Source organism: Odontesthes bonariensis, chromosome 22, assembly GCF_027942865.1.
Source record: "Odontesthes bonariensis isolate fOdoBon6 chromosome 22, fOdoBon6.hap1, whole genome shotgun sequence".
NCBI classification, from domain to species: Eukaryota; Metazoa; Chordata; class Actinopteri; order Atheriniformes; family Atherinopsidae; genus Odontesthes; species Odontesthes bonariensis.
The window spans coordinates 30990735-31017038 of NC_134527.1; the positions used below are offsets into that span (position 1 = coordinate 30990735).

The 26304-nt window shown below is 43.5% G+C and overlaps 1 protein-coding gene across 3 annotated transcripts in view; it reads left to right on the top strand.

The window, feature by feature from the left end:
* The window catches only part of nrg1 (neuregulin 1), an 86815-nt gene that overhangs the window by 6673 nt on the left and 53838 nt on the right, over nt 1–26304 (top strand). For all 3 annotated transcript variants that reach the window (XM_075456048.1, XM_075456049.1, XM_075456050.1), the window contains one exon: nt 10179–10323. In XM_075456048.1, the coding sequence (XP_075312163.1) occupies nt 10179–10323 (145 nt within the window). The remainder of the gene's footprint in view (nt 1–10178; nt 10324–26304) is intronic.

Sequence of the window (26304 nt, forward strand, 5' to 3'; positions counted from 1 at the left end):
TTTTTGTCTGAAATTAACTATGGATTGAGTGTTGAAGTGATAAAGTGATACAGTGATAAAGAAAACAAATTACTCTATGTTGTAGCACACAATAATCCCCCAAATCGTATTAATGACCTGTCTATCCTTTTCTGCCTCTGTACTGTATGTCGTCACAAATACAACTCTGTATTTTACCTGTTAGGGAGCATCTCTTTTTGTAGAAAAGTTTGTCTGTTCAGATATTTGCTGACTGAACAGTAATGTTATTATATCTTCATTCCTCAAAAATGTGACATCATCTCCCCAGATCTGGCCTCCCTTTCTTGGTCACAAATTCTTCGTACTAATTGGAACTATCCAAAAGGCAGATTTTCTTTGAGCCACTTGGGTGGAAGCTACTTGCATTAAGGGTGGTATTTCTATCTGTTGATTTTGTACACAAAGATGCATCTAAAAAATTAGCTTGTCATTTTGATTTTTGGGTTAATATTATTTTTTAAAAAAGCTTGAAAAGCCTGCCACTCATTTTCATTACATTAAATAGATATCAGTATAATAGGAGTAATAATGATGGAAATAAAACTCCATCAGTTGGAGAGCTCATATTGATGGAATTCACTGGAAAAGGGCCTTGGACTTCATTAATCTGTTTGACCTCCTGAAGAAGGCTAGTTAGTTGGAACACATTGGTGTTTTAATAGTCATTACGACTACCATAAAAATAAAAGCATTTTATACTATTACGTAGGTTATAACTACATTTCCCTCCCTTGTATGTGTACTAGGACAAGGAGGTTCATTAAATGGCCAAGTTGAGCTGTAACTGTGCTGATTGCTGCTGAATTAATATGGTTTGTTCAAATTGAGCTTTGTAAACCTAAGCCATAATGCCATGTCATTTCAAAAGAGAATACCTTTATATTGGCCTTCCATACAAACAAGCCATACTTTATCAGTCATCTTCTAATTGTACTGTCACAAACATTTAACATGTTAACTGAGGCATGTAGAATGATGAACTGAAAATGATTTGGACATGGTCTTATAACTCTTCCCAGAGTGATGGGCAGCAACAGTTGCTTCTCCAAGATCAATACTGATGTTCCAAATGTTCCTTTTTGGTATTGTGTAAAAACATACCTGAATCTTCCAGACCAGCAAACAAGCAAAACACCTGCTTTTATCGAGGTGCTCAAACCTGCTGATGATGATGTTTATGGATAAAAACATATAAAGAAATCAAGAATCAAGACAAATTTCTAAAGCCTGATTCTTACTCGGCGCAACCTCGCTTTGACCCATTCTTACTAGCTGGTCGCAAATGGCACAAACGGTCACGTGACCCAAAATTCCGCCACGCCCCCCGTCGCAAACTAAAAAATCCTCGCGCGTCGCAAGGGCGCGCACACAACTTTTTTTCTGACTTCGCGCGAGCTCAACCGGAAACAGCTGACCAAGAAAAAGAAAAAAATGAACACTGCAGAGACCGCGGTGACCGAGAGGGTGCGCCTCTACAAACATCTGTAAGAATCAGGCTTCAGGCATGTTCATTAGAACTTCAAACTTCTGTAGAATCTGAAGATAAATTCTTCATAAATGGAAGTTGGTGTTTGCACAAAATATTTCACTCTTGAAGCTGTTATCATTCTATGATAATAACAGAATTCTCTAAAGACTTGCAATTGCCTAATCAGAAATTTGGTGGTTAAAAAAAATATATTTTGTCTCCAGATTTAAAGACAGGAACCACTTGAGGGATTTTAGGTAATTATATTCTCTTCAACAACTACAGACCTGTCTCTAACCTCTCTTTTATATCCAAGATTATTGAGAAAGTTGTATTTAACCAGCTCAACGACTTTCTGAATGAAAGTGGAAGTCTTGATAAGTTTCAATCAGGCTTCAGACGTCATCACAGCACTGAAACAGCTCTGGTCAAAGTGTTAAACGACATTAGGTTGAATACTGATTCTAGTAATGTTTCAGTCCTGGTTCTGTTGGACCTCAGCGCTGCGTTTGATACTGTAGATCACAGAATCCTGTTGCACAGGCTGGAAAACTGGGTTGGACTTTCTGGAGCGGTCCTTAACTGGTTCAGGTCCTACTTAGAAGGCCGGAGTTATTTTGTTACAATTGGCAGCTATGAATCTGAGCGAGTGGCAATGACTTGTGGAGTCCCCCAGGGGTCAATTCTTGGACCTCTTCTGTTTAACTTGTATATGCTCCCTTTGGGTCAGATATTGCAGAATTTTAACATCAATTATCACAGTTATGCAGACGATACACAACTTTATGTATCTCTGTCACCGGACGACTGCAGCCCAGCAGACGTACTGTGTCAGTGCCTGGAGGAAGTAAACACCTGGATGAGAGAGAATTTTCTACAATTAAATGAAGACAAAACTGAGATCATTCTGTTTGGCAGCAAAGAGAAGAGGGTCAGCGTTGGTAAATATCTTGAGACTCTGGACCTTACAATCACTGACCAGGTTCGTAACCTCGGAGTGTTGATAGACTCAGATCTGACTTTCAGCAGCCACATCAAAGCTGTCACCAAGGCAGCTTTTTACCATCTCAGAAACATCAACAGAATTAAAGGTTTCCTCTCCCAAAAAGACCAGGAAAAACTCATCCATGCATTCATCTCCAGTAGACTCCATTACTGTAACGCTCTTTTAACTGGACTTCTAAAAAAGAGCATTAAACATCTGCAGCTCATCCAGAACGCTGCTGCTGGAGTTTTAACCCGGACTAAGAGATCTGAACACATCACACCAGTTTTAAAATCTTTACTCTGGCTTCCAGTCAGTCACAGAATAGATTTTAAAAGCCTGCTGATGGTTTACAAATCCCAGAATGGTTTAGGCCCAAAATACATCTGTGATATGTTCAGAGAATATAAAGCCAGCAGAGCTCTTAGATCCAAGGACTCAGGCCAGCTGGTCCAGTCCAGAGTCCAGACTAAACATGGAGAAGCAGCATTTAGCTTTATGCTGCAAATAAGTGGAACAAACTGCCACTGGAGATTAAACTTTTCCCAAATGTAGACATTTTTAAATCCAGGTTAAAAACATTTCTTTTCTTATGTGTCTATGCATGAAATATCTTTTAACTTATCTAGACTGTTGCCTGATTTTAAATTCATTTAAATGATTTTATTTGTTTCTCTTTATATTATTTTATGTATTTTTAATGCTTCTTGCACTCCCTGCTGCAATGCTTTTATTTTATGTAAAGCACTTTGAACTGTTTGTACATGAAATGTGCTATACAAATAAATTTGATTTGATGATTTTGATTTGATTCTCTAAAAATTTTAAAAAACACATAAGTCAATAGCTAGATCTTTGAAAAATTTTAACTAGACATGACCTGATCCTATCATGACCAACTGCTGAATTATTTACATTAGTAATGAGATTTACGGCTCTAAAGTGAAGAATGGCAGCCTTGCAGAAACTCAGATGGAGATTGTCGTTTTCGTTTGTCTGAGAGAGGATAAAAAAAGTCTAGGTCAGAATTTATTAAATGGTTCAAGGTTCAAGTTACACAGCGCTGTGGACCTCTCTGTGCCAGGCAGTCTGATCAGAAAAAGGTTACCACTCTTTTGCAAAATAAACTTATATTTTGCCATAAAAATATGACGTAAATATTATTGGTCCAAAAGTTGGGGAGAAACCGTGGTTTAGACCTTTTCCTGATTGGTTCTTGGTCCAATATCAGCCTCATACCCCATCTCTGCTCCAGTCAGATGTCCTCTTCCTGTGTAGGAAAACTCCTCCCTATCTCCCTGTGTCCGGTACTTTTCCACGATAGGCTTCATCCCACCTGCTTTGACTCTCCCTGTAAGCATGTAAAAGTTTCTCTCAACACTCAACTCAGTCTCTTTCCTGTTTTAACCCTTCACACCGTGGGATCAATGCTTGTTCCCTTCAGAAAGGAGTTATCAACTCTGTATAAGCACAATGCATATATATAGTTAAAGGTAATATTAAACCCTCAACAAGAACCAGCGAAAGGACTCTCTTATGAAGCTAAATACTACTGACTAGACTGACAAAAGAATTATCGAAAGCATGTGCAATATCACATAGGTCTATATACATACTGCAAATGCTAGTTTCATCAACAAACAAGGATGAAGAAGTGGCTGCAGTCTTTTTACTACTCTGGATCTGGTGGATTGCTCACCATGTACTTTTAGTTTTACTATCATAAGAAGCCATCAAATTTATTGGTGAAATATTTTTTCTTTGCTGTTCTAATTAGTTCCATCCATCCATCCATTGTCATCCGCTTAACCGAGGTCCGGTCATGGAGGCAACAAGTTCAGGAGAGAAACCCAGACATCTCTGTCCTCAGCGACACTCTCCAGCTCCTCATTGGGATCCAAGGCCAGAAGGGATATATAATTCCTCCAGAGAATTCTGGGTCTGCCCCGGGTCCTCCTACCAGAAAGACATGTCCAGAAAACCTCCAAAGGGAGGCGACCAGGAGGCATCCCAACCAGATGCTTGAACCACCTCAACTGACTCTTTTCTATGTGGAGGAGCAGCGGCTCTACTCAGAGTTGCCTCTGGATGGCCAAGCTCCTCACCCTATCTGTAAGGCTGAGCCAAGCCACCCTGCGAATCAAACCCATTTCAGCCGATTGTATCCGCAATCTTGTTCTTTTGGTCACTACCCAGATCTCGTGACCATAGGTAAGGGTTGGAACAAAGATGGACAAGTAAATTGAAAGCTTCGCCTTCCTGCTCAGCTCCCTCTTTATCACAACGGACCAGAGTAGCGTCCTCATTACAGCTGACAAAGCTCCAATCCATCTTTCCACCTCTTGTGTTGTGTGAGCCCCCTTTAGTCGGAAGACACTCTCCGGTCCACTTTCTTAAAAATGGGAACCACCACCCCGGTTTGCTATTCCATAGGCATTGACTCAGACCTCTATACGACATTGAAGAGACATGTCAGCCAAGACTGCCTCACCATGTCCAGAGCCTTTAGCATCTCAGGGCAAATCTCGTCCACCCCAGGCACTTTGTCACCGGGAAGCTTTTTAACAACCTCTATGACTTCTGCCAAGGTGATGGACGAGTCTTCACCCAAGTCCTCAGACTCTGCCTCCTCAATGGTGGACATGCTAGCTGGATTTGGCTCAGCAGTTCTCCACCCAGGTGAAGCACAATCTGGGAAGGCTCCTGCTTTTCCTTTCTGAGTCGTTGAATGGTTTGCCAGAACATCCTTGAGGACCTCCCCGAATTCCTCTTCCAAATTCCTCTTATTCCTCGCTTCTAAGCTAAACCTGTCATAGTACAATACCTTTATCTTAAAAAATATAAAAATAGGCTATCTCAAGAAATAGTGTTTCAACATCATTACTGTAAGAAGTAAGAAAATATTTTCTATATGATTGTTGCTAAATTCATCGTGTCAATATATTGACATACCGCCACTAATTTTTGCCATCCTACAATGAGGTAGAGCATGTTCATTTGAGATTCCATAAAGATATGTAGACTTAGCAGTCAAATAAGTTTCTGAAATTGCAGTAACTGAAAATTCACAATTCACAACAAGAAATGAAAGAATGAATCATAATTCTCTAAAAAACTATGAATATTTAAATTAAACATTTTGAATTGCTCTGTTTGTGACTAATACATGTCCAACAGGAGACATTTGAATTGATCAGAACTGACAAAAATCACATAAACAACCAAATCATAATTTCAATGCCATGCTTAAAAAATATGGAGACACACCTAGAGAAGTCCAACAGCTTCCTCCTCTCATTTTATATCTACTATATTTACAAATATATATGTATGCATCCAAGTCTGTAACCCTTTTTACAGCAAGTTCAATATACAGTAGAATAGAGGCCATTGTGACTATTGAAATAGTGAAAACAACAGTCCATCGGCTCCACAGAAGTGCTCTACGGTGACCAACACACCATGTGTAATGAACTTTCCTGAATGTGTGAGTGTACATGTATGCTGCATGTAATGATCAGAAGTTGGAGGCATAGTGATAGACTGGAGATCTATCCAAATTTATCCCGCATTTATCTCAAAAAGATTCAGAATAGGCTACAAGCTTTTTAATGAAAAAAATAATTCTGTGAAATCTCGAGCATTAGATGCATATGCACTATAGACAATTAAAGGTGGAGTAGCTCATCCCAGTGACAGAGCCTGAACATTTCTGTAGGGATGGCAAGGCTGAGGCCATCATTCTCATTCTTGTTTTCATATGCAGCCCTAATTGTAATGTGAAAGGCATCCCTGCATATAATTGAGACTAGAATCCACTCCAGAATTGCTGATATCATGAGAATTTTCACATTTAGAGTATATTAGATAAGTACAGATATACAAATATGTTCCTTTCATATGTAGTATGGAAATGGATGTCTTCTCCTAACTCAAGAAAGTCAAACAAAATAAAACACAATCACAGCTGAGAACAAGGTTTAACTAACAGCTAACAGCAAATAAATTTGTCAAACCAAAGGTTCAAGTTATCCATGTTCCGTTTCTAGTATTTTTAAGTGATACAAAGTTAATACATTTGTATATCATGTATTTGTGATAGATGTGGGTGGGTGTAGTTTAGAATGTAGAGTATTTGCCTTTTAATTGGAAGATTGTTGGTTTAGTTCTCATCTTCCCAGTCTGTTTTATCTAAGTATCCTGGGCTAGATACTGAAACACTGCCCCCCAATTTGGTCCTCACTTGTATGTAGCTTCGGATAAGTGCCCGCTAAATAAAAGTAAAGTAATATACAATACCAGTAAAGTTTGGACACACTTTTCCATACATTTTGAATGAGTGGATGTGTCCAAACTTCTGACTAGTATTGTACATTTCTGCTCTGATACTTCGACTTGCATAATTGTACAATTGAACAACGACCTAGTATAATTTAGCTTCCTCCTCTGAGAATCGCTCTTTGGTTCAAACAAGTATGATTGCAAAACCCCATTATTAGAACTGGCCATTAAGTAGCATAGCAGAGTCATTATTAAAAAGGCTGAGTTGACAGGGCAATTGTCATCTTCTGACTGGCAGAGATGTGGGCAGATCAGATAAGCATATTCAAAGGTCCATAGTAACTGAATGAGGACAAAGGAATGGAGATATTTTAAGGCCATGAGAGATTAATTATTTAATCTTTAAAAAGGTGCTGGCAGACACAATTCCATCAGTGCATCAGTCACTGCATAGTTGAAGCACTTTTACTGTCTTGGGGTTTGAAATTTGTAATTGGCAGACTAGTTTTTACATTCCTCAAGATAAATGGGCCTTGAGGCTCAAATTTGCATCAAATTTACATAGTCAGATCAGCTGTCATTTTCTTCTGGCATGCTAAATGAGAGGCTGCTACATTTGTTTTAGCTGCAAAGCTTCGATTATGTTTCCAAGGTTGCCTTTACACATGGCTTACAGACATCTATAAAGTGAGTCTTTAACGGTTTCCAACCACTACTTGGAAGTTTTCGAATTAGACCTAATCCTAACCCTGACCCTAAACCTGGCCCTAACCCTAACCAGGGGGGGCCCTAAGCCCTAACCCTAACCACATCTATTACCCACCCTCTTTGGCTCCTGAAACCCTAACCAGGGTTTTGAGCCCAGCCCATATAATTAGGGGCAATTTTCTAGAACCACTTAGAGTGGTGCACTTTAATAAAATCATTCTCCATTTGCCTCCTTAGGAGGACTATTGAGTCCCCATCAGAGGTTATTTGAGAGGTCGGGGCACCAAAAAGGAGGAACAGTGATGGACTGTGCACTAAACCTGCAGATGTGTCACATGGACAAATGCTTGTGCATTTTATAAAAATGCAAGAAGTAGCTCACTCTTTACAATGAGATCAACAAGCGGATGCAGGGTCCTGCATCCAACTGCATACAAAATATTAAATTATGACCATGCCATTGTAGCTAAACCAGTCCACCTTTATGCACCAAATTGGCAATGACAGATATTGAGTCATGCGAGCCACATGAGCATGCTTTGGTTTGAGATTAAGTTGCATCATACACATATTGTAGTGTAAGTTCTTTGTAAAAGAAATCATGTTTGTTCTATTTTTCCAGTGTTGAGAAGGTGGAATACCTCAGACCCTAAGCACAATGTCATAGTTGGGGAAGATTTCCTTGGTTTTTCTGGTTAAACAAAGTGTCTGCTGAAGTTTTAGTCACACTCCATGGATTAACGACTTGAAGTGTCCTCAAACTGTTAAAGATGTCTAATGTGTTTATGTTCTTAGATTCAGATACAGATCTGGCCATCCACAAGGCCCCATAAAGTCTGCACACCCTGTGCAACTGTTCTACCAACATCCTGTGTTAGATACCAATTTCCAAATGCTGATCAGAAATGGCATTATCAGATAAGGGTAGTTTATTTTTGACTGGACAGCAGACGACAGCCCCACAGCTGTTGGAAAGTGGAATGAGAGTAAATTGCCAGGTGTCATGGAGGCAGGTAAAATCAATCAATCTCAGTCTTTTTATCCCTAAGCTGTTGCTGTGTTTGTGTGTTTCTGTAAAAAACAACAACAGTGAGATGGGCTTACTCTTGAAACCCCAACCCAGCATTCTCATAGAAAAGGATTTTGTGCACCTAGGTCTTGAGTTCACACAAAATGCTGATCTGAAGATGATAAAAACCCTTGTCTACTACAGTCATTTGACACAAAATGCCAATTAAACGACTGACACATATATCTACACACACACACACACCAAGTCCCCTACTTTCTGGCGTTTCATAAAACATGATAAAGACATTCATCTTGCCTCATACAAATCTCAGCTCTGTCATTTTTCAGCTTTTCAGGTAGTATAGGGAGTCTTGCTCCCACTGTAAAAGACAGAAAATAGAGACAGAAAATTGAGAAATTAGCAAAATGGCAGATGACGACAATATTTTGAAAGTCATCCTGGATGCTATGATGAAAATGTTAAATGTCAAAGTTATTTACCTCCCCGAGTGTCCTCTCATCCACTACAGTAAATTTCATGTCGATGTTCCTGATTGGTATAGCAGAGTTCATTGGTCCAGCAAGTAGTACAAAAGCATAGAGAGGAGTATTCTATAAGCATAGCCTCATTTGCTGCTTAAAAGGCATCCTCTGCAAAAGGAAAAACTAAAAAGAAAAACAAGCCAAAAAAAAAATGAAAATGGTATGATCATTGCACTTTCACATTTTCTGAACTTCAAAGGGGAAGTTCGTTTTTTTTAAACCTGGACCTTATATCTGGCATAAAATACATTCATATACTCACCGATAACAGTTTGGTGAAAGTCTGCGTCCTTGAGATCCATGTATATCCATATAACGGGAGAGAACAGGGCAGAGACAATACAGCCTCTAAATAAGGCATTATCTGTCTTTATTTCACCAATACTTTAAGACCAATGAATGAATGAACGCGTACTATTGCAATGTTAGTTCAGAGCTGCCGTGTTGTTATTTGCATAGTTGTTATTTGTTGCCGTTTGCATAGACTGAACATAGAGTATTTGGTAGCATCAGTCAGCACAGTGAATGTTTTCTGCCTGCACCAATCATACAAGTCTGTCCCATTATCTTAAATCTTGTCAGTGGTGGAAGAAGTATTCAGAAGCTTAACTTAACTAAAACAACACTATGGAAATAATAATCCACCTGTTATGCAATGTAAGTTGTATTCAGTTACCCCTTATGTAAAGTAAATGATGCTTCTTCTTTGATTTATTCTAAATATCAAAGAATATTCTCTCTGCCCTGAGAGACCCCATCACAATGTTTGCTTTCTCAAAACAAAAGCAATTAAACAAAAGTGTTGAAAGAAATGACAACATGTTTACTGAGGTGATACTGAGTAGCCTGCTTTGAGAATAAAAAAGTCCCCAAGACACCAAATTTAGTGTACCTGGGTAACTTAAGTATTTGTGTGTAGCTGTGTGTTGAACTCCAGTTTAATAAATGTTTCTTAATTTATTAAATAAGGATGGAAATACATAGATAAGTTTCCAATGCAAGTAGTGTTTAAAGCAGATGCTAATTTGCAACACTTGTCCCTAGAAGGGCTTTTATGAAACTTCAAAACACAAAAAATACTATAAAATAAACATAACTATAAAGTGAATTTTACCATAAAATTGCCTTTACTTTTTGTCAATGCAATTGTTCTTTCTGCAGCTACTACCAGCATCTCTACTACAACCAAGACCAAGACCTCCAGTCACATAATGCGTTGCAGTGACAGCCAGAAGAACTACTGTGTTAATGGAGGAGAGTGCTTCACCCTCGAAGTCATGCCAGGCAGTACAAAGTTTCTCTGCAGGTATGAGATAGACTTATGGTTCATTCAAGCATTGATATACTGAATATCTTTCCACACCACTGTTGTGATTAACAGTAGTTTTTATACAGTAAATGGTGGAAAAATTACCATTGGTATACACCGTTCGGGGAACTATGAAAAGTTTTTCTTAGGCATATCATAGGGGCTTGTTTAGCTAGCAAATGTTAATGTGGCTTAAGAAAAGTATTAATATTCGGTGAAATTATTTTTGACATGAATAATTACAGGGATCTGCATGGTGGTGTGGTGGTTTGCACTGTCACCTCACAGCAAGAGGGTTCCTGGTTCAAATCCCAGCAGGGGCCTTCCTGTGTGTAGTTTGCATGTTCTCTCTGTAAATGTGTGGGTTCTCTCTGGTTACTCCACTTTCCTCCCACCATCCAAAAACATGCAATGTTAGGCTAGGTCAGGGGTGTCAAACTGGTCCATGAAAGGGCTGTGTGGGTGCAGGTTTTTGTTCCAACCCTGCGACAGCACAGCTGACTTGTTTCATTCAATCAACTGAACTGTCTGCACTGAAGGTCTTACCAGTTCAGTTGATTGAAGGAAACAAGTCAGCTGTGCTGCACCCACACAGCCCCTTCAAGGACCAGTTTGACACCCCTGGGTTAGGTTAAATGATGTCTCTAAATGGCCCTAGGAGTGAGTGTAAGCATGCATGGTTGTTTATCTTGCTTGTCTCTGTGTGGTGTTGTGATGGACTTGCAACCTTTACAGGGTGTAACCTGCCTCTTGCCCAGTGACAGTTGGGATAGGCTCCAGACCCCCCATGACCCTGAACTGGATTAAGCATGTATAGAAAATGGATGGATGGGTTAATTACAAAGCATGAGCTTGGAACTAAGAGCTATTAACTAAACACTAGTATCATTTTTGAGTGTGTGTTGGTCTCTATGTATAAATCTGGGATAGATGTGACACATACCGAGCAGAAATGAGCGATATTACACGTAGCACTAATCTTCGCAAACCAGGACTATTATAGTACCGATACACAATGATCCCAAACAACTTCCTTGGAATTGTACAACAGAATATCAGAGCTTTCACAGCTATAAAATCACTCGTACTTCATTTGATAAGCAGAATTGTCTGCTATTCTATGTACAGAATATACAAGAAGTTACAATAAACAAGGATGATAGACAACCTTCAGTGGGTGTGTGTGTTAAATGTGAGGGAGAAGAAGGAGAAAAAAATTATTCTGTGAGAAGTGATATGTTTGAATCCCTTCTATGTGTCTAAATCTGGTTGATGAGCCAATTTAAGTGCATGATTCGTTTTTCAGATGCCAGGTTAGGCAGGTTGGTTAGAGCACATGCAAGAAAACCTTACCATTTCAATGTGATCACCACAATCTTCAAAGAACATATCAGAATCGTACATGCACAACATAGTTTAACTGTTTGAAGCTTAGCTGTGTGGAACTAATGCTAACATTAATGTCTGGTGGGTTTTATTTAGTGTTTAGTCCTATATAGGTGTTTCTTTCACTATTCCGACATTGTTGTTGCTCCTACAGGAAAGTGTTAGAGATGATATAGTCTATAGGAATGTCCAATCTTTGCTCTTTAGTCCCAGTACTCTGAAATAAGGACACTGGTCAGTTCTTTGGTGTTTCTGCAGAGTTAGCACCCTCACCAATTCTATGCCTTCTCTTTTTCAAGTAGCCATAAGCTACTGTTGCCTGCACACTGAAACTATAGTGAAAGGGATATTGTTGTTGTAATGAAGGAAATTTGATGACCACAAATGTTTTTCTTGCCTATTTTTCAAAGAACCACTTCATGTGTAAAAGATATGTACCACTCTAAAGCTTTAGAGGGCCCATTGCTGCACTGCACTTGAAGTTGATGGTTTAGAAGAGACTATCGCCGTTGTTAGTTCAGAGAGATCGACTGGACCGAAACTATCTAAACACAAATCAGGTTCTAAAGATACTTCTAAAGCTGTTTATTTGATTATACATTAGTGATAATTGTGGGAAAGATTCCATCAATCTTCTCTAGCATAGAAACAATTTTATTGGTAAAGAAGCTCATGAAATCATCACTGCTGAGAGTCAAAGGAATACCTGGCTCAACAGAGCTCGGACTCTTTGTCAACCTGGCTACAGCGCTGAAAAGAAACCTGGGATTGTTCTTATTCTCTTCTATCAATGATGAATAAAAAGCAGTTCTAGCTTTAAATGGAGAATGGTGTTGGTGTGTTGGCTGTCCCTTCTTTTCTGTCCTCTCAAACCCCAGCTGGTCAAGGCGAATGGCCACCCTTCCTGGTTGTGGTTCTGCCAGAGGTTTCTTCCTGTTAAAAGGGAGTCGTTTCTCTCCACAGTCGCCTCATGCATGTTCAAGACGGGGGATTGGACCGAAGAGAAGTTTTGGTGCAATCTGTTGGTTTCCTTAGCGAGGAAATTCTTTTTGATTTGGCTCTGTATGTATGAATTGGACTCATTTTGAATTTGATTAATAGGATTTGATTGGATTATGATTACAATGAATTGGACTGTCTCATTGAAGTGCCTTGAAGTTATTTGTTGTGATTTGGCTCTATATAAAAAAACTGAATTAAAGTGAAATATCCACATTATTCATTATCTTCCATCTCAGGTCAGCTGCTCTTGTGTTTAGGCTACCAGGGCTTTCTAATGGGGCTTGGTACCCATTCTCAGGCGGGAATAAGGATGATGTTGTTTCCTCCCTGACCTCTCATCCTGGCTCAGTCCTGGCAAAGATGCTGTAGCATCTTTTTTGTACCTTATCAATCTCTAGTTGTGATAGCATATTCTGTTTCCGAACATAAGATACTGTCTGGATAAGGTCAGAATTTGTTTCTTAGATAGTTTAGATGTTGGGTTTTGAAATATCCATGGGTCCCACATCCTCTACATACTGTATATCAACTGTCACTGGGATTGCTGGAATAGTAGCATTCCACAAATGTGAGATTGTCCACTCTATTCCATTAATATCTTGTTCCAGTAGCCCACTTACCATCAGTATGTCCAAGACCCCCAACGCTTTACATGGAAGTTGTTAATCCTCAAGGAAGGAACGCATGGTGGATCTCATCCACTGTGCCACCATCTTATGCCATGGAGATGTTTAACTAGCTTAGCAACTGCTATCTATATATTTATCTATCTATATACTAAGTTATATATACTGTTATATTAAGATATAACATAATACATAAACGTATTGATAGTTGCATCGCATTTAAATAATGAAAACAATGTGATTAGCTATTATCAAAATGAGGAAATGCAAAAATAATAGAAATACATATATACCAACATATGTATACAGTGTATAAAGTATCATAAAGAATTATATGATCAATGAAATATGATCTTTATAATAAAAGTAACTTCCAAATGTCTTGGTAAACTGCATATGCGGTAACAGTAAAAGTGTACTAGCCATAAAATGAGAAAGAATGGAACAGGTGGGAATGTGTGATGCAAATACATAAGGAAGAGAATTGAAAAATTAAATTTAAACGAAAATTCAATTGAATGAAAAAAAGAGTCCTGGAGGCATACAGGTCCTGGAGAGATGGAAGATTGCAGCCAATCACCTTCTCTGCAGACCGAATGACACGCTGCAGTCTGCCCTTGTCCTTGGTGGTGGCAGCAGCATACCAGATGGTGATGGAAGAGGTGAGGATGGACTCAATTATGGAGGAGTAAAAGTGCATCATCTCTGTCCTTGGCAGGGTGAATTTCTTTCAGCCGGCCTGCTGGGCTTTTTTTTTTCATTTTTTAAATTTTTTTTTATTTTTTACAAATTTTATTTTTACTTGTTCTGTCCAGCATTATGGCAGCAGAATTGTAATCTGCATACCATTTATGCCAAACACATTTGCTTTGCCAAGGGAAACTGCTTGTTTATTTATTTTTCTTACAATACTTAACATGTAATAGTGCCGAACCGGACCGGGGGACAGGTAAAGAGGGATAGCAAAGAAAAAGAAACCGAACAGAGATAGGAAGAAACAATCAGAGAAAACAATGAAAAATCAGACAACCAGCTGCTACACCTGTAAAAACAAAATAGAAGACAATCCACGGCCTCTGTGGGGAATCCAGCCTTAGAGCCACCAGGAGCACCTGTAAGCAGACAAGCAGAGAAAAAACAAACAAACAAACTAACACACAAACAAAAAAAAGCACAAGTAGCAGCAATCACATACAACACAAATGTGGATATGGATGATCTCAAACCACAGGACAACACAACAACTGCTTAGCGAGCATGCTACTGGGCTAATGAATTTGTGTGTGTGTGAGTACATGAACATGCAATACACATGGCACAGGTCCCACATGATAACCGTGCTTAATTATAATAAGTGTATAGGCCCACAATTCATAGCCCCCTCCCGCCCCAGGCAGCAACCAGGCAACAGGGGTGTTGGAAGACTCCTCCCCTCGCCCCTCTGGCTCTTCGATATTTTCTAATAGTGAGCATTTAAATTGAGGGGCAGGCAACCTTGTAGAACTGGGAGCGTGGCCCTCCGGGCAGCCTACATACCCAGAGAGCCCCGCCCACCAGATACCACTCAGTGCTACCACTCCCACTGTGTGTGTGTGTCTGATACATAGAAATGTCGAAGGTGTAATTAAAACAGGGACGGGGGGCTGCAGAGTGCAGCAAAGGGGACCACCTACGTGGTCCCATCCACTACACCCCGCAGAACACACGCGCCCTCAAAACCCTACGTGTGTGAATGTGTGCTGTGTATAGGAGCCAGAAGGGAGAGGGGTATGGGGATCTAGAAAACAGGGGGAGAGAGGCTCCCCTGGAGAGGGCAGCCAGAGGTTGGCTACCCCCGTTTCCTAGGAGCTGCCACAGGGCAGGAGGGCCTGATGTCCACCAGGTCCGGGGCCTGCAGCGACCGGGGGAGTTACCCCGCACCCACAAGGCACCCACCTGCCCCACCCCAGAGGGCCCATACAAATAAAGAAAAAAACAAAAACAAACACGCAGTCACTACAGTCGTAGCAGCCCGGGTCTGAGACCCACCATCACCCAGGCCCACCCAAAAGCACCACTACACCCCACGCCACGCCATGCCACCACACCCTAAAAAAGAAAAACCTGCGGACACATCGGAGGTCCCAGAGCAACCAGCCCGACACCAGGACCCGCACCAACCCACCCACACGTGGTGTGCCCAGGGCAATCCAGACCCCCCAGGCACAGGGAGGGTGCAATCCGCGGGGTGCAAGGCAGCGCTCAGACACCAGGGCCCAGGCCCAGTACCACCACCCATGCCAGAGTGACGCGGCCACCGACTCTGCTGGGGTTTCTTGATGAGGAAGCTGATGTTCAGCTGTGTTTTCCCAGCTTCACGTGCTGCTTCTTGTCATACAGGAAGTCTGTAATCCACCTACAGGTGGAGTCAGACACACTGAGCTGGGAGATCTTCTCTTGAAGCAGAGTCGAGATGATTGTGTTAAAAGCAGAACTGAAATCCACAAACAGGATCCTGGCATAGGTACCTGTAGAGTCTAGGTGCTGGAGGATGTAGTGGAGGGCTAAGTTGACTGCATCGTCTACAGACCTGTAGGCTCTGTAGGCAAACTGCGCTTTAAGGTGGGCATTGGTAGAGGTGTCCAGGCCCCTGCTGAGGTGGGGGAGGGGGAATGTGACACACTGAAGCTGGAGCTGTCGAGAGGTGTCGTGGGGGGTGGTTTCAGGACTGTCCCATTGTCTATTGAAGCAGCAGTAGAACTCGTTCAGGTTGTTGGCTAGGTGTTGGTCGTTTATGGAGTGCGGGGCTTTAAGCCTGATTTATAGTCGTCCGGGAAAGGCTATGGCCTCTCCGTCGACGGAGACCCTCCCAGAGACGCTCTCCTTCGCTTGCGACTTCCTTGAGACTCGCGGAGACCGCAAGGGTTGTGATTGGTCGGCTAACAAAATAATTTCCAGAATCACTTTCCCGGTTTAGCTCCTTCCTCTCAGAACAACAACACCGCCATTTTTGAAAGAGTTTACTGTGTGCCGGTTAACATTTGATCAAAATTATGTGCATTTCAATATCAATAAGCTCCAACTCCAACAACAGTCTTTCTCTCTGAGAGAGCCAGAAGGTGAACAATCAATCAACGACTTTCACGATAGACGTCGCAAGATTGGGTCGTCTAACGTAGCGAAGCCTACCGATTGGGAGGTGAACTGCCGTCATCCCGACGGAGAACTTCGAAAGGTTGAATAGCCTCTGCGTGATGGATAGCGACGGAGTAGCATACCGAGGCCTTTAGGCTTGTAGTTGTAGTTGGCTGCCTGAGCCCTTTCCAGACAGACGCAGAGTCGTTGGCTGAGAACTGGTGTTGGAGCTTCTTAGAGTACGGTCATTTAGCCTCTTTCACTGCCTTGCTAAACTTGTGCTGCGCCTCTTTGAATCTATCTTTGTCCCCACTCCTGAAGGCCTAGTCACCAAGGATAAATAAACTACTAGTCTGGGTTGGTCCGCTCCAAACACAATATCTGGTCGGTGAGCATGCGCTAGGCGTCCTGCACGTTGGCATGCGGCGGGATGTAAATACCGACAAGAATGAATGAAGCAAACTCACAGGGTGAATAAAAAGGCTTGCAGTTTATAATGAAGGATTTCAGGTCAGGAGAACAGTGCTGCTGGATCACTGTCACGGAGTTGCACCAACCACTGTTGATGTAAAAACAGATTCCTCCACCTTTAGCTTTGCCGGAAAGTTCTGTGTCTCTGTCCGCTCTGTAGAGTCGGAAGCCTGCCAGCTGCAGCGCAGTCTGGTATTGATCCACACAGCCACGTCTCCGTGAAGCACAAAACAGCAGCTGGTGAAGACGCACGAGCGCACCGGCCGGTTTCCCTCTCCTCCAGCATTTCACTGCGTGAGCAAAGGTGAGCGCACCTTTGACCAGAATGTCCAAAATTTCTAATGTAGGGAGAAAAAAAGTAGGAAATAAATCCTCTGGTGATGTTACCCTGAGCTCATGAAAAGATATTCTTTGGTGAAAGAGCTCTGGGTACCATTGCAAAAAACAGAGTTAAAACACAAAATAAAACCAAAACAATGCGCACCAACACACCAAGACAGCACCCGCGGCGCCATCTTAGATTACATACATACATACATTCTGTGATGTATGTTGCGTCTAAGACTCCGACCAATAGGTGGAGTCTGGCACCTGTGATGTTGTTAACCTGCTGGGCATCACAAAGACAACATAAAAGAAGAGCTAATAAAAGTATAGGACAAGTCAATCTACATAGAGGGGTCTCCGTGTGCTTCAATATAAGCAGTGCTTAATTTGTAAAGTGGGAGGTCCCGGAGCGCAGAGGATGAGTGGCTCCGGTGCGAAAAAAAGCGTGCGGGGGGCGCTTTCAAGCAACCCTGTGCGCCACACCGAAAATAATCTGGGCATGTATTGTAGGCCTAATAACGATAGTCACATCAAATCCGGCGCCGCTTTACAGCAGAGAAGATGGATGCTTGTGTCTGTTCATGAGACATTCTCTTGTGTCCTGCTTGGAGCAGATAGTGGTGTTGATACCGGCTGTGGGACACTCACAGTGGTGATCTTCCGAGTGCAGCTATTAATCTCATACATACATCAACATAAGCAGTTAGTAGAAATGGAAGTAGAATTTTTTGTGTGGGCATAAGGATAATCTTGTTGTTAGTCCAAACAAAAGAGAAAACCTGTTCATGTCTGTCTTTACTCTCCATAAATCCCATGAGCAAGTCAGAATGCTTGTCATTATTTTGGGCACTAATCTCAGATATGTTAATCACTAGGGATGTCCCGATTAGGTTGTTTTGCCCCCGAGTCCGAAGAACAGCGAAGAAAAAGATCCAGGACATCCCTATTTTTTATTTTATTCACCTTATTTTATCATTTAACACTTATAAACAGAGCACTTCTGTGAGGTAGCTTGAACAACAAAAGTTATCAAGTAATAAACAAATTCTTCACGTTGTAGTTTAGTGCAACAATGTCTAATATAAAAACAAGCAGCAGCTCAACTTGAAATACCTGCAGGCATGAAAACAAATAAGCAAATAAAAGGGCCACAGTGTTCTAAAGTAAGGCAGTAATGTGCTTTAACTGCACTCCTAATTCTTCCTCTCCTCCTCTGGCTTCACAGAAGGAAATGTACGCTTTTCTTGATGAAAACCAACATCTCTACCTTGTCAGGTTTGAGCCTGTTCCTGTTCTCATCAAGGATGTTAGCCATGTCCTCGCCACCTCTTGAAATCCCAAGTTTGCATATCTCACAGTTTGCAATCGCGACGTTTTTGTCCTCCACTTTAAAATACCTCCACACCGCAGACATTCGGCCCCCAGCTTCAAGCTGCTGCCGTGTTCTGCTTCGCTTTACGGCAGCAAAGTGACGTCATGCCGCATGCGTTCTTTCTGTGGGTCGTTGAGAGGGTCTGACTCTGTACCATCACATAAAAGTAAATACCAAGCTGTTATTTTTTCCCATTTGTTTTGAAATATTATAGTTCTGATAAAAAAAAAAATTATGAGAATAAATATACATATATAGATAGGCTATATATCTGATTGCTGATCAGGATGTAACGTCCGATTCCGATCGAGTCTGAAACCGGATCGGGACATCCCTATTAATCACATTACCAATGTCACCAGAACTACATTCTACTGCTTACATATGACACCTGAAAGTATTTTATCTGCACTCTTCACTTTTTAATTAATTAATGATTATTTTAATGGGTTTTAAATTTCTTTCTTTTTTAATTTCTTTCTTTCTTTTATTTATTTATTTTTATTCCTTTTTAATGGTTTTATTGCCTTCTTGTGATTTTATGTAGCTGTAAAGCACTTTGAATTACCCTGTGTATGAATTGTGCTCTATAAATAAAATTGCCTTGCCTTGCCTTACATAACTATAGTCAGAAAATTTGGATCTCTGATGGACTCTTAAAAACTGACTCATGCATTCACATCGAGCAGGTTGGATTATTGTAACTCTTTCTTTGCAGAATGATCCAAACAATCAGTAGTACCACTTCAACTCATTCATCCCAATTCATTTATTTGACCCATTCACAGTTTGATTTTGCAACTTATTCTAAAGTGTGATGCTGTTCCAGCCATTTATTTGAGAGACACAGTGAATATGAGCAAGAATAACTGATAAGCCCATCTCTTTTAATGTGTTTTCAAACAAGAACAAACAAAATGGTCAACCACCAGCTGAGGTTTCCTGATTTAGCTGACTTGGGCAAAGTGATGCGGAGCAGTGTCTTGCCCTGTGAGAGACTGTTCTTGTGCTGGCAGTGAGTCCTCTTTCCTCAACTTTCAATTCAAACCAAAAAACAGCTTGGTTTGCCACAGAACTTTTCATGAGGACAGATGCTGTTCCAACAGTTTATGTGCAAAACAGAGGACCAGAATTGTACATGAATGCGTGAAAATGAGTATGTTCAAATTTTCTGTAAAATTTTTGCTCAACGCGGAAGTTTTTAATTGACAAAAGTGAACTGAGCGTAGCTCTTTCTTGTGTCACTGAATGAGTCAATAGTGATAGTGTCATAATGAGTTGTGCCTGCACACATCCCACTTCTGCTCCAGCAGAAGACCCCAAACTTTACATAATTGCTTTATCACACAGGTGTAACTGCATTAGGACAATACAAGCATATAGAACCATGTAGCAACACCTCAGCAGAAAACAGCAAGACGTAAACTGACAAAAATTAGAGTATTAATAGAAAAGCAGGCTTCTGAAAATAGCTATGAAGGATTTAATGGTGTGTGCTACCCGAATCTAAAGGATATAATAGACAACTTTGGACAGCAAAAAGCCAGTAGAGCACTCCTGCAATGGAAATTGATACGTTCTCTACAAAATAAAACAGGAAACAAGGAGACTGAAGAACAATGACCAAAATAAAACAAAAGTACAAAATATTACATGAAAAATAGAAACCAAGAAACACAAAAACACGGACCATGACAGAACCCCCCACCCTCTTAGGATATCAAACCTGGATGGGTGGAGGGGGGCCAAGACGGAGAGAAAAGTCCATACGAAAAGAACAAAAACACATTCCCGAAGACTGGGAATTGGCCCAAAAGGCTACTTCAAAAGTCAGTAAGTCCTAAAGACCCAGTAAAGACCTTGGGGCCAAGCAGGAAACTGGAGGTAGAGCCCTTCGGGGACCAGGCGGCTAGAACTGGCAATGCAACAAGGTAGAGGTAGAACTGCCGAGGAGCAGGAGGACAGGCAGGAGGACAGACAAACGCCTGATCGGCAGGAGTACAGGCAACCTCTTTGGAGGATGACCTGTGACCTCACTGGTGACGGCCAGATGACCAGCGACAAAGGACCTGAGGTTTCATTGGCAGATGGCCAGACAATCAGCGTTGAAGGAGCAGAAGACTCTCAGGTGGGCAGTTGGGAGACAGGCGATGAAGGCGCAGAAGTGTCTCTGGTGGACAACCAGATGGCCAATGACGAGGAGTAGTGCCCTGCACGGGCCTATTATCTGGGCCCGAGCCCGGCCCTGGCCCGAGGGGGTGGAGCCCCAGCCCAGCCCGGTCCGACAGGTTTTCAGAATTCTCAGGCCCAAACCCGGCCCTGCCCGACCTTTTTTTTTTTTTTTTTTTTTAACCTCCCATAACAATGTTTTAGCGATAGTACGCTATATTCATTGAGTGCATTTGTAAATTCAATCTGCCGCTCTGAAAATGGGATAACTCTCTGCAGTTAGAAAAAAAACAGCATTCTATTTTTCTGTGAATAAGCAAACGGTTTCTGACAGATCAAAATGGACATAAAAGAGCAGGTTAAAATAGGGGCTCATGTTTCGATCAGCAGATTGAGAACTCGTTGATATAGGCACAGGCCATCTGGGGAGACATCACGCAATCGTGCGCTCTCACCACGGCTCTGAAGAAGCACCTGCAGCTCTGCATGGACTGACTGAATTGACTCCAGTGTGAGGAAGACTGTGCTAAATATCTCTGCCATTTGTTTAACAGTTCTTGGCAGCTGACTGACCAGGCCTGACTGTTTTAGGTAGCGGACTAAAAGCCTTGGCCGCCAACAGGGTCTCTCTGCTACTTCTGGGACTACTTCAGCCAGCTCATCTGTGTTTAAGGCATGTCGGAGGATTGTGTTAGTGTGAGGTACCGTATGCCTATATAAGGGAGGTGCTGGCGCGGGGCAGAGCAGCTGCTCCTGCGTTCAATTGTTTTCATTTAAACACAACACAGTTCTTTAATTAGCAGGGTTTTGGTTTTTGATTTTTGATTTTATTTTTTATTTTTTTAATAATTAAATTGAAAAATAAAAGTGCCCAGCCCATGTCCGAGGTAATTATACGGTCGTCGGCCCGAAGCCCGGCCCTCGGGCTGTCGGGCCCCTCGGGCCCAGGGCTCCAGTGCAGGACTCTAACGAGGAGGCAGGAATTGCTCTGTGGCTGACGGCCACACGACATGCGGAGCTAGAACCTCCCAGACACACAACTGGACATCAGGTTGAGCAGAACCCTGGAGAATACTGAGACCATGACTGGCAGAGGCGAGCCCACCCATCCACCCTCTGAAGCAGCAACAGGAGCAGACCAAGACGAGGCTATCCAGGTCCCTTTAAAGGCAGAAGCAGGAATTGGCTGAGGTGAGTCCACCTGGGATCTCTCTGATGTTGAAACAGGATAAAGAGCATCCCCCACTGGGACCTTCTCCAAGACAGGTACGGGAACAGGAGAAAGAGCGTTCCCCACTGGGACCTGAAGCGCCTAGGACAGATGCGCCAAAGGCTGCTTAATTGGAGACTGAAGCTCTGTAAGATGAGCCACAGAAGACTGGAGCTCTGTCGGCCACCACACTGGAGAGTAAAACTCTGGAGCAGGGTAAAATTCAGGGCTAAATGCAGACTCTTAAGGCCGGCGCACACCTTTACGATGTCATCGTTGCATCGTTTGTCAGGTGATCGGCATAACAATTCGGACCGTATTTGACACGCTCGCACGTCCACCGCACACACTTGCGAACCTACGATGTATTCGACCGAATGTTATCACATGACTTCAATGCTCAGATGGGCAATGACAGTGAGACCTGGAGGGGCGTGATTGGGAGGAACGGCCCCCCCGATCTGAATCAGAGTGGTGTTTTGTTATTGGACTTCTGTGCTCGTCACGGACTGTCCATAACGAACACCATGTTCAGGCATAAGGGTGTCCATATGTGCACTTGGCACCAGGACACCCTAGGCCGCAGCTCGATGATCGACTTTGTGGTTGTATCGTCGGACTTGCGGTCGTATGTCCTGGACACTCGGGTGAAGAGAGGGGCGGAGCTGTCAACTGATCACCACCTGGTGGTGAGTTGGCTCCGCTGGTGGGGGAGGAAGCCGGTCCGACCTGGCAGGCCCAAACGTATTGCGAGGGTCTGTTGGGAACGGCTGGCGGAATCCCCTGTAAGGAGGAGTTTCAACTCCCACCTCCGGCAGAGCTTCAACCATGTCCCGGGGGAGGTGGGGGACATTGAGCCCGAATGGGCCATGTTCCGCGCCTCCATTGTTGAGGCGGCCGACCGGAGCTGTGGCCGTAAGGTGGTCGGTGCCTGTCGTGGCGGCAATCCCCGAACCCGCTGGTGGACGCCAGTGTTGAGGGAAGCCGTTAAGCTGAAGAAGGAGTCCTATCGGGCCTTTTTGGCCAGTGGGACTCTGGAAGCAGCTGATGGGTACCGACAGGCCAAGCGGACCGCGGTCTCGGCGGTTGCTGAGGCAAAAACTCGGGCTTGGGAGGAGTTCGAGGAGGCCATGGAGAATGATTTCCAGACGGCCTCGAGGAGTTTCTGGTCCACCATCCGGCGGCTCAGGGGGGGGAAGCAGTGCACCGTCAACACCGTGTATGGTGAGGGCGGGGCTCTGCTGACTTCAACTAGGGACGTCGTGAGTCGGTGGGGGGAATACTTCGAGGGCCTCCTCAATCCTACCAACACGCCTTCCGATGAGAAAGCAGAGTTGGGGAGCTCGGACGTGGGGCCTCCCATTTCTGGGGCTGAGGTGGTCAAAAAACTCCTCTGTGGCCCCCGGGGTGGATGAGGTCCGTCCTGAGTTCCTCAAGGCTCTGGATGTTGTAGGGCTGTCTTGGTTGACACGCCTCTGCAGCATCGCGTGGACATCAGGGGCAGTGCCTCTGGACTGGCAGATCGGGGTGGTGGTCCCCCTCTTTAAAAAGGGGGAGGGTGTGTTCCGACTATAGGGGGATCACACTCCTCAGCCTCCCTGGTAAGGTCTTTTCGGGGGTACTGGAGAGGAGGATCCGCCGGATAGTCGAATCTCGGATTCAGGAGGTGCAGTGTGGTTTTCGTCCTGGCCGTGGAACAGTGGACCAGCTCTATACCCTCCGCAGGATCCTGGAGGGAGCATGGGAGTTCGCCCAACTGGTCTACATGTGTTTTGTGGACTTGGAGAAGGCGTTCGACCGTGTCCCTCGGGGACTCCTGTGGGCGGTGCTGCGGGAGTATGGAGTGCCGGACTCCTTGATATGGGCTGTTCGGTCTCTGTATGACCGGTGTCAGAGTTTGGTCCGGTGTCAGAGTTTGGTCCGCATTGCCGGCAGTAAGTCGGACATGTTTCCTGTGAGGGTTGGACTCCGTCAGGGCTGCCCTTTGTCACCGATTCTGTTCATAATTTTTATGGACAGAATTTTGTAGGCGCAGCCAGGGCGTTGAGGGGGTCCGGTTTGGCGACCTCAGAATCGGGTCTCTGCTTTTTGCGGACGATGTGGTTCTGTTGGCGTCGTCGGGCCGTGACCTTCAGCTCTCACTGGAGCGGTTCGCAGCCGAGTGTGAAGCGGTTGGGATGAGAATCAGCACCTCCAAATCCGAGACCATGGTCTTCGGCCGGAAAAGGGTGGAATGCTCTCTCCGGGTCGGGAATGAGATCCTTCCCCAAGTGGAGGAGTTCAAGTATCTCGGGGTCTTGTTCACGAGTGGACGAATGGAGCAGGAGATTGATAGACGGATCGGTGCGGCATCTGCAGTGATGCGGACTCTGCACCGGCCCGTCGTGGTGAAGAAGGAGCTGAGCCAGAAGGCCAAGCTCTCGATTTACCGGTCAATCTATGTTCCTATCCTCACCTATGGTCACGAGCTGTGGGTAGTGACCGAAAGAAGGAGATCGCGAATACAAGCGGCCGAAATGAGTTTCCTCCGCAGGGTGTCTGGTCTCCCCCTTAGAGATAGGGTGTGAAGCTCGGTCATCCGGGAGGGGCTCGGAGTAGAACCGCTGCTCCTCCACATCCAGAGGAGTCAGATGAGGTGGCTCGGGCATCTGGTTAGGATGCCTCCTGGACGCCTCCCTGGTTAGGTGTTCTGGGCCCGTCCCACTGGGAGGAGGCCCCGGGGAAGACCCAGGACACGTTGGAGAGACTATGTTTCTCGGCTGGCCTGGGAACGCCTCGGGGTCCCCCCAGAAGAGCTGGAGGAAGTGGCCGGGGACAGGGACGTCTGGGTCTCTTTGCTCAAGCTGCTGCCCCCGCGACCCGATCCCCGGACCAGCGGAAGATGATGGATGGATGGATGGTTATCACATGACCGAAATAGGAAGCCACAAATCACGTGACTTTCAAACTGAAAATGGCGATCGATTTTCCCCGGCTTCCAACGTGACAAAGTGTGCTATTCCCATTGGCTGCTTAAATAATCCTGCGCGATGACATCGGAACAGAGACCGCACACACATATGATTGTATTCGGCACAAGGAAAATCCGTATGGAAATATCAAACATGTTTGATTTGATCCGATGAAACGACAAAATCGTTTGTCGGCTGCTACCGCACACCTTTACGATTCCCATGCGAAGTCATCGGGCCGACAAAATCGTACACGAATCATAAAGGTGTGCGACGGCCTTTATGCAGGCTTGGGCCAAAGCAACAACTCTGATGGGCTGGAGCGAGGACGGATGCAGATTCAGATGGTGCAGAAAAGGTGAGAGGAAACTACTTAGAGCCTCGCCGCCCTCTGGAGCATCTCTTCCTGGATGGCAGCTTTAATAAAACAGTAACGGCCGACCCCATCAGAGGTAGAGAGAAGCGTCTTGAAAGAAGGGTCTTGTTGTGGTCGGATCATGCTTTCACTAGCGGTGGAGATACCTGACCCAAATATAGACAAGGATGAGAATCTGGAGCTGGTGGATTAAGGTTTTATTTAAAGAAACACTACGGAATTCCAGAGATCACAGAGAAGATGGGTGACATGCATGAGAAACAATTATCCGACAGGACAACAGAAAACCAGGAGATCATATACTGAGGGAGTGACAAGGGGGTTGAAAACAGGTGAGTGTCATTAGTAAATAAACCCAGGTGTAACAGTGGAAGTAAACTAACAAAATACACGGGGGAAGACACTACAAAATAAAACAGGAAACAAGGAGACTGAAGATCAATGACCAAAATAAAACAAATGTACAAAATATTACATAAAGAATAGAAACTATGAAACACAAAAACACGGATTATGACATTTCCAGGATGTGGCCCCCAGAAGTCGTGATTTTGTAACGTCTCTAAACTGTTTTCATTAGACTGTTTCTTAATTAAAAAGTACTTCAGAGATCATTGGTCATTTTTGGCAAAAGAATTGTGTAATATATTTATAAGTGTTTTGTTGGAGTACACTTGTTTGTCAGTAAGTGTTCATGTCTTTTTCATAACAAATAGGTGCTGTTTTTCCTCTTTTCCCTTCTACCCATCAACCAGGTGCTTGGCTGGATTCACTGGGCACCGATGTGAACAAGCAGTGCTTAGGAAAGTCTCAAAACCAAAACGTATGTGAATACAACTGTGTTCAGTCCCACATGTCATTGCTGGTGTTTCTCCCTTGTCATATTTTCTTTAAAGGAAAAAAGAAAAAGAAAAGAAAAAAAGGGAGATATCATCTGACGAGATGGCATGGCTCTTTTAGATCAAGTGTAGCCA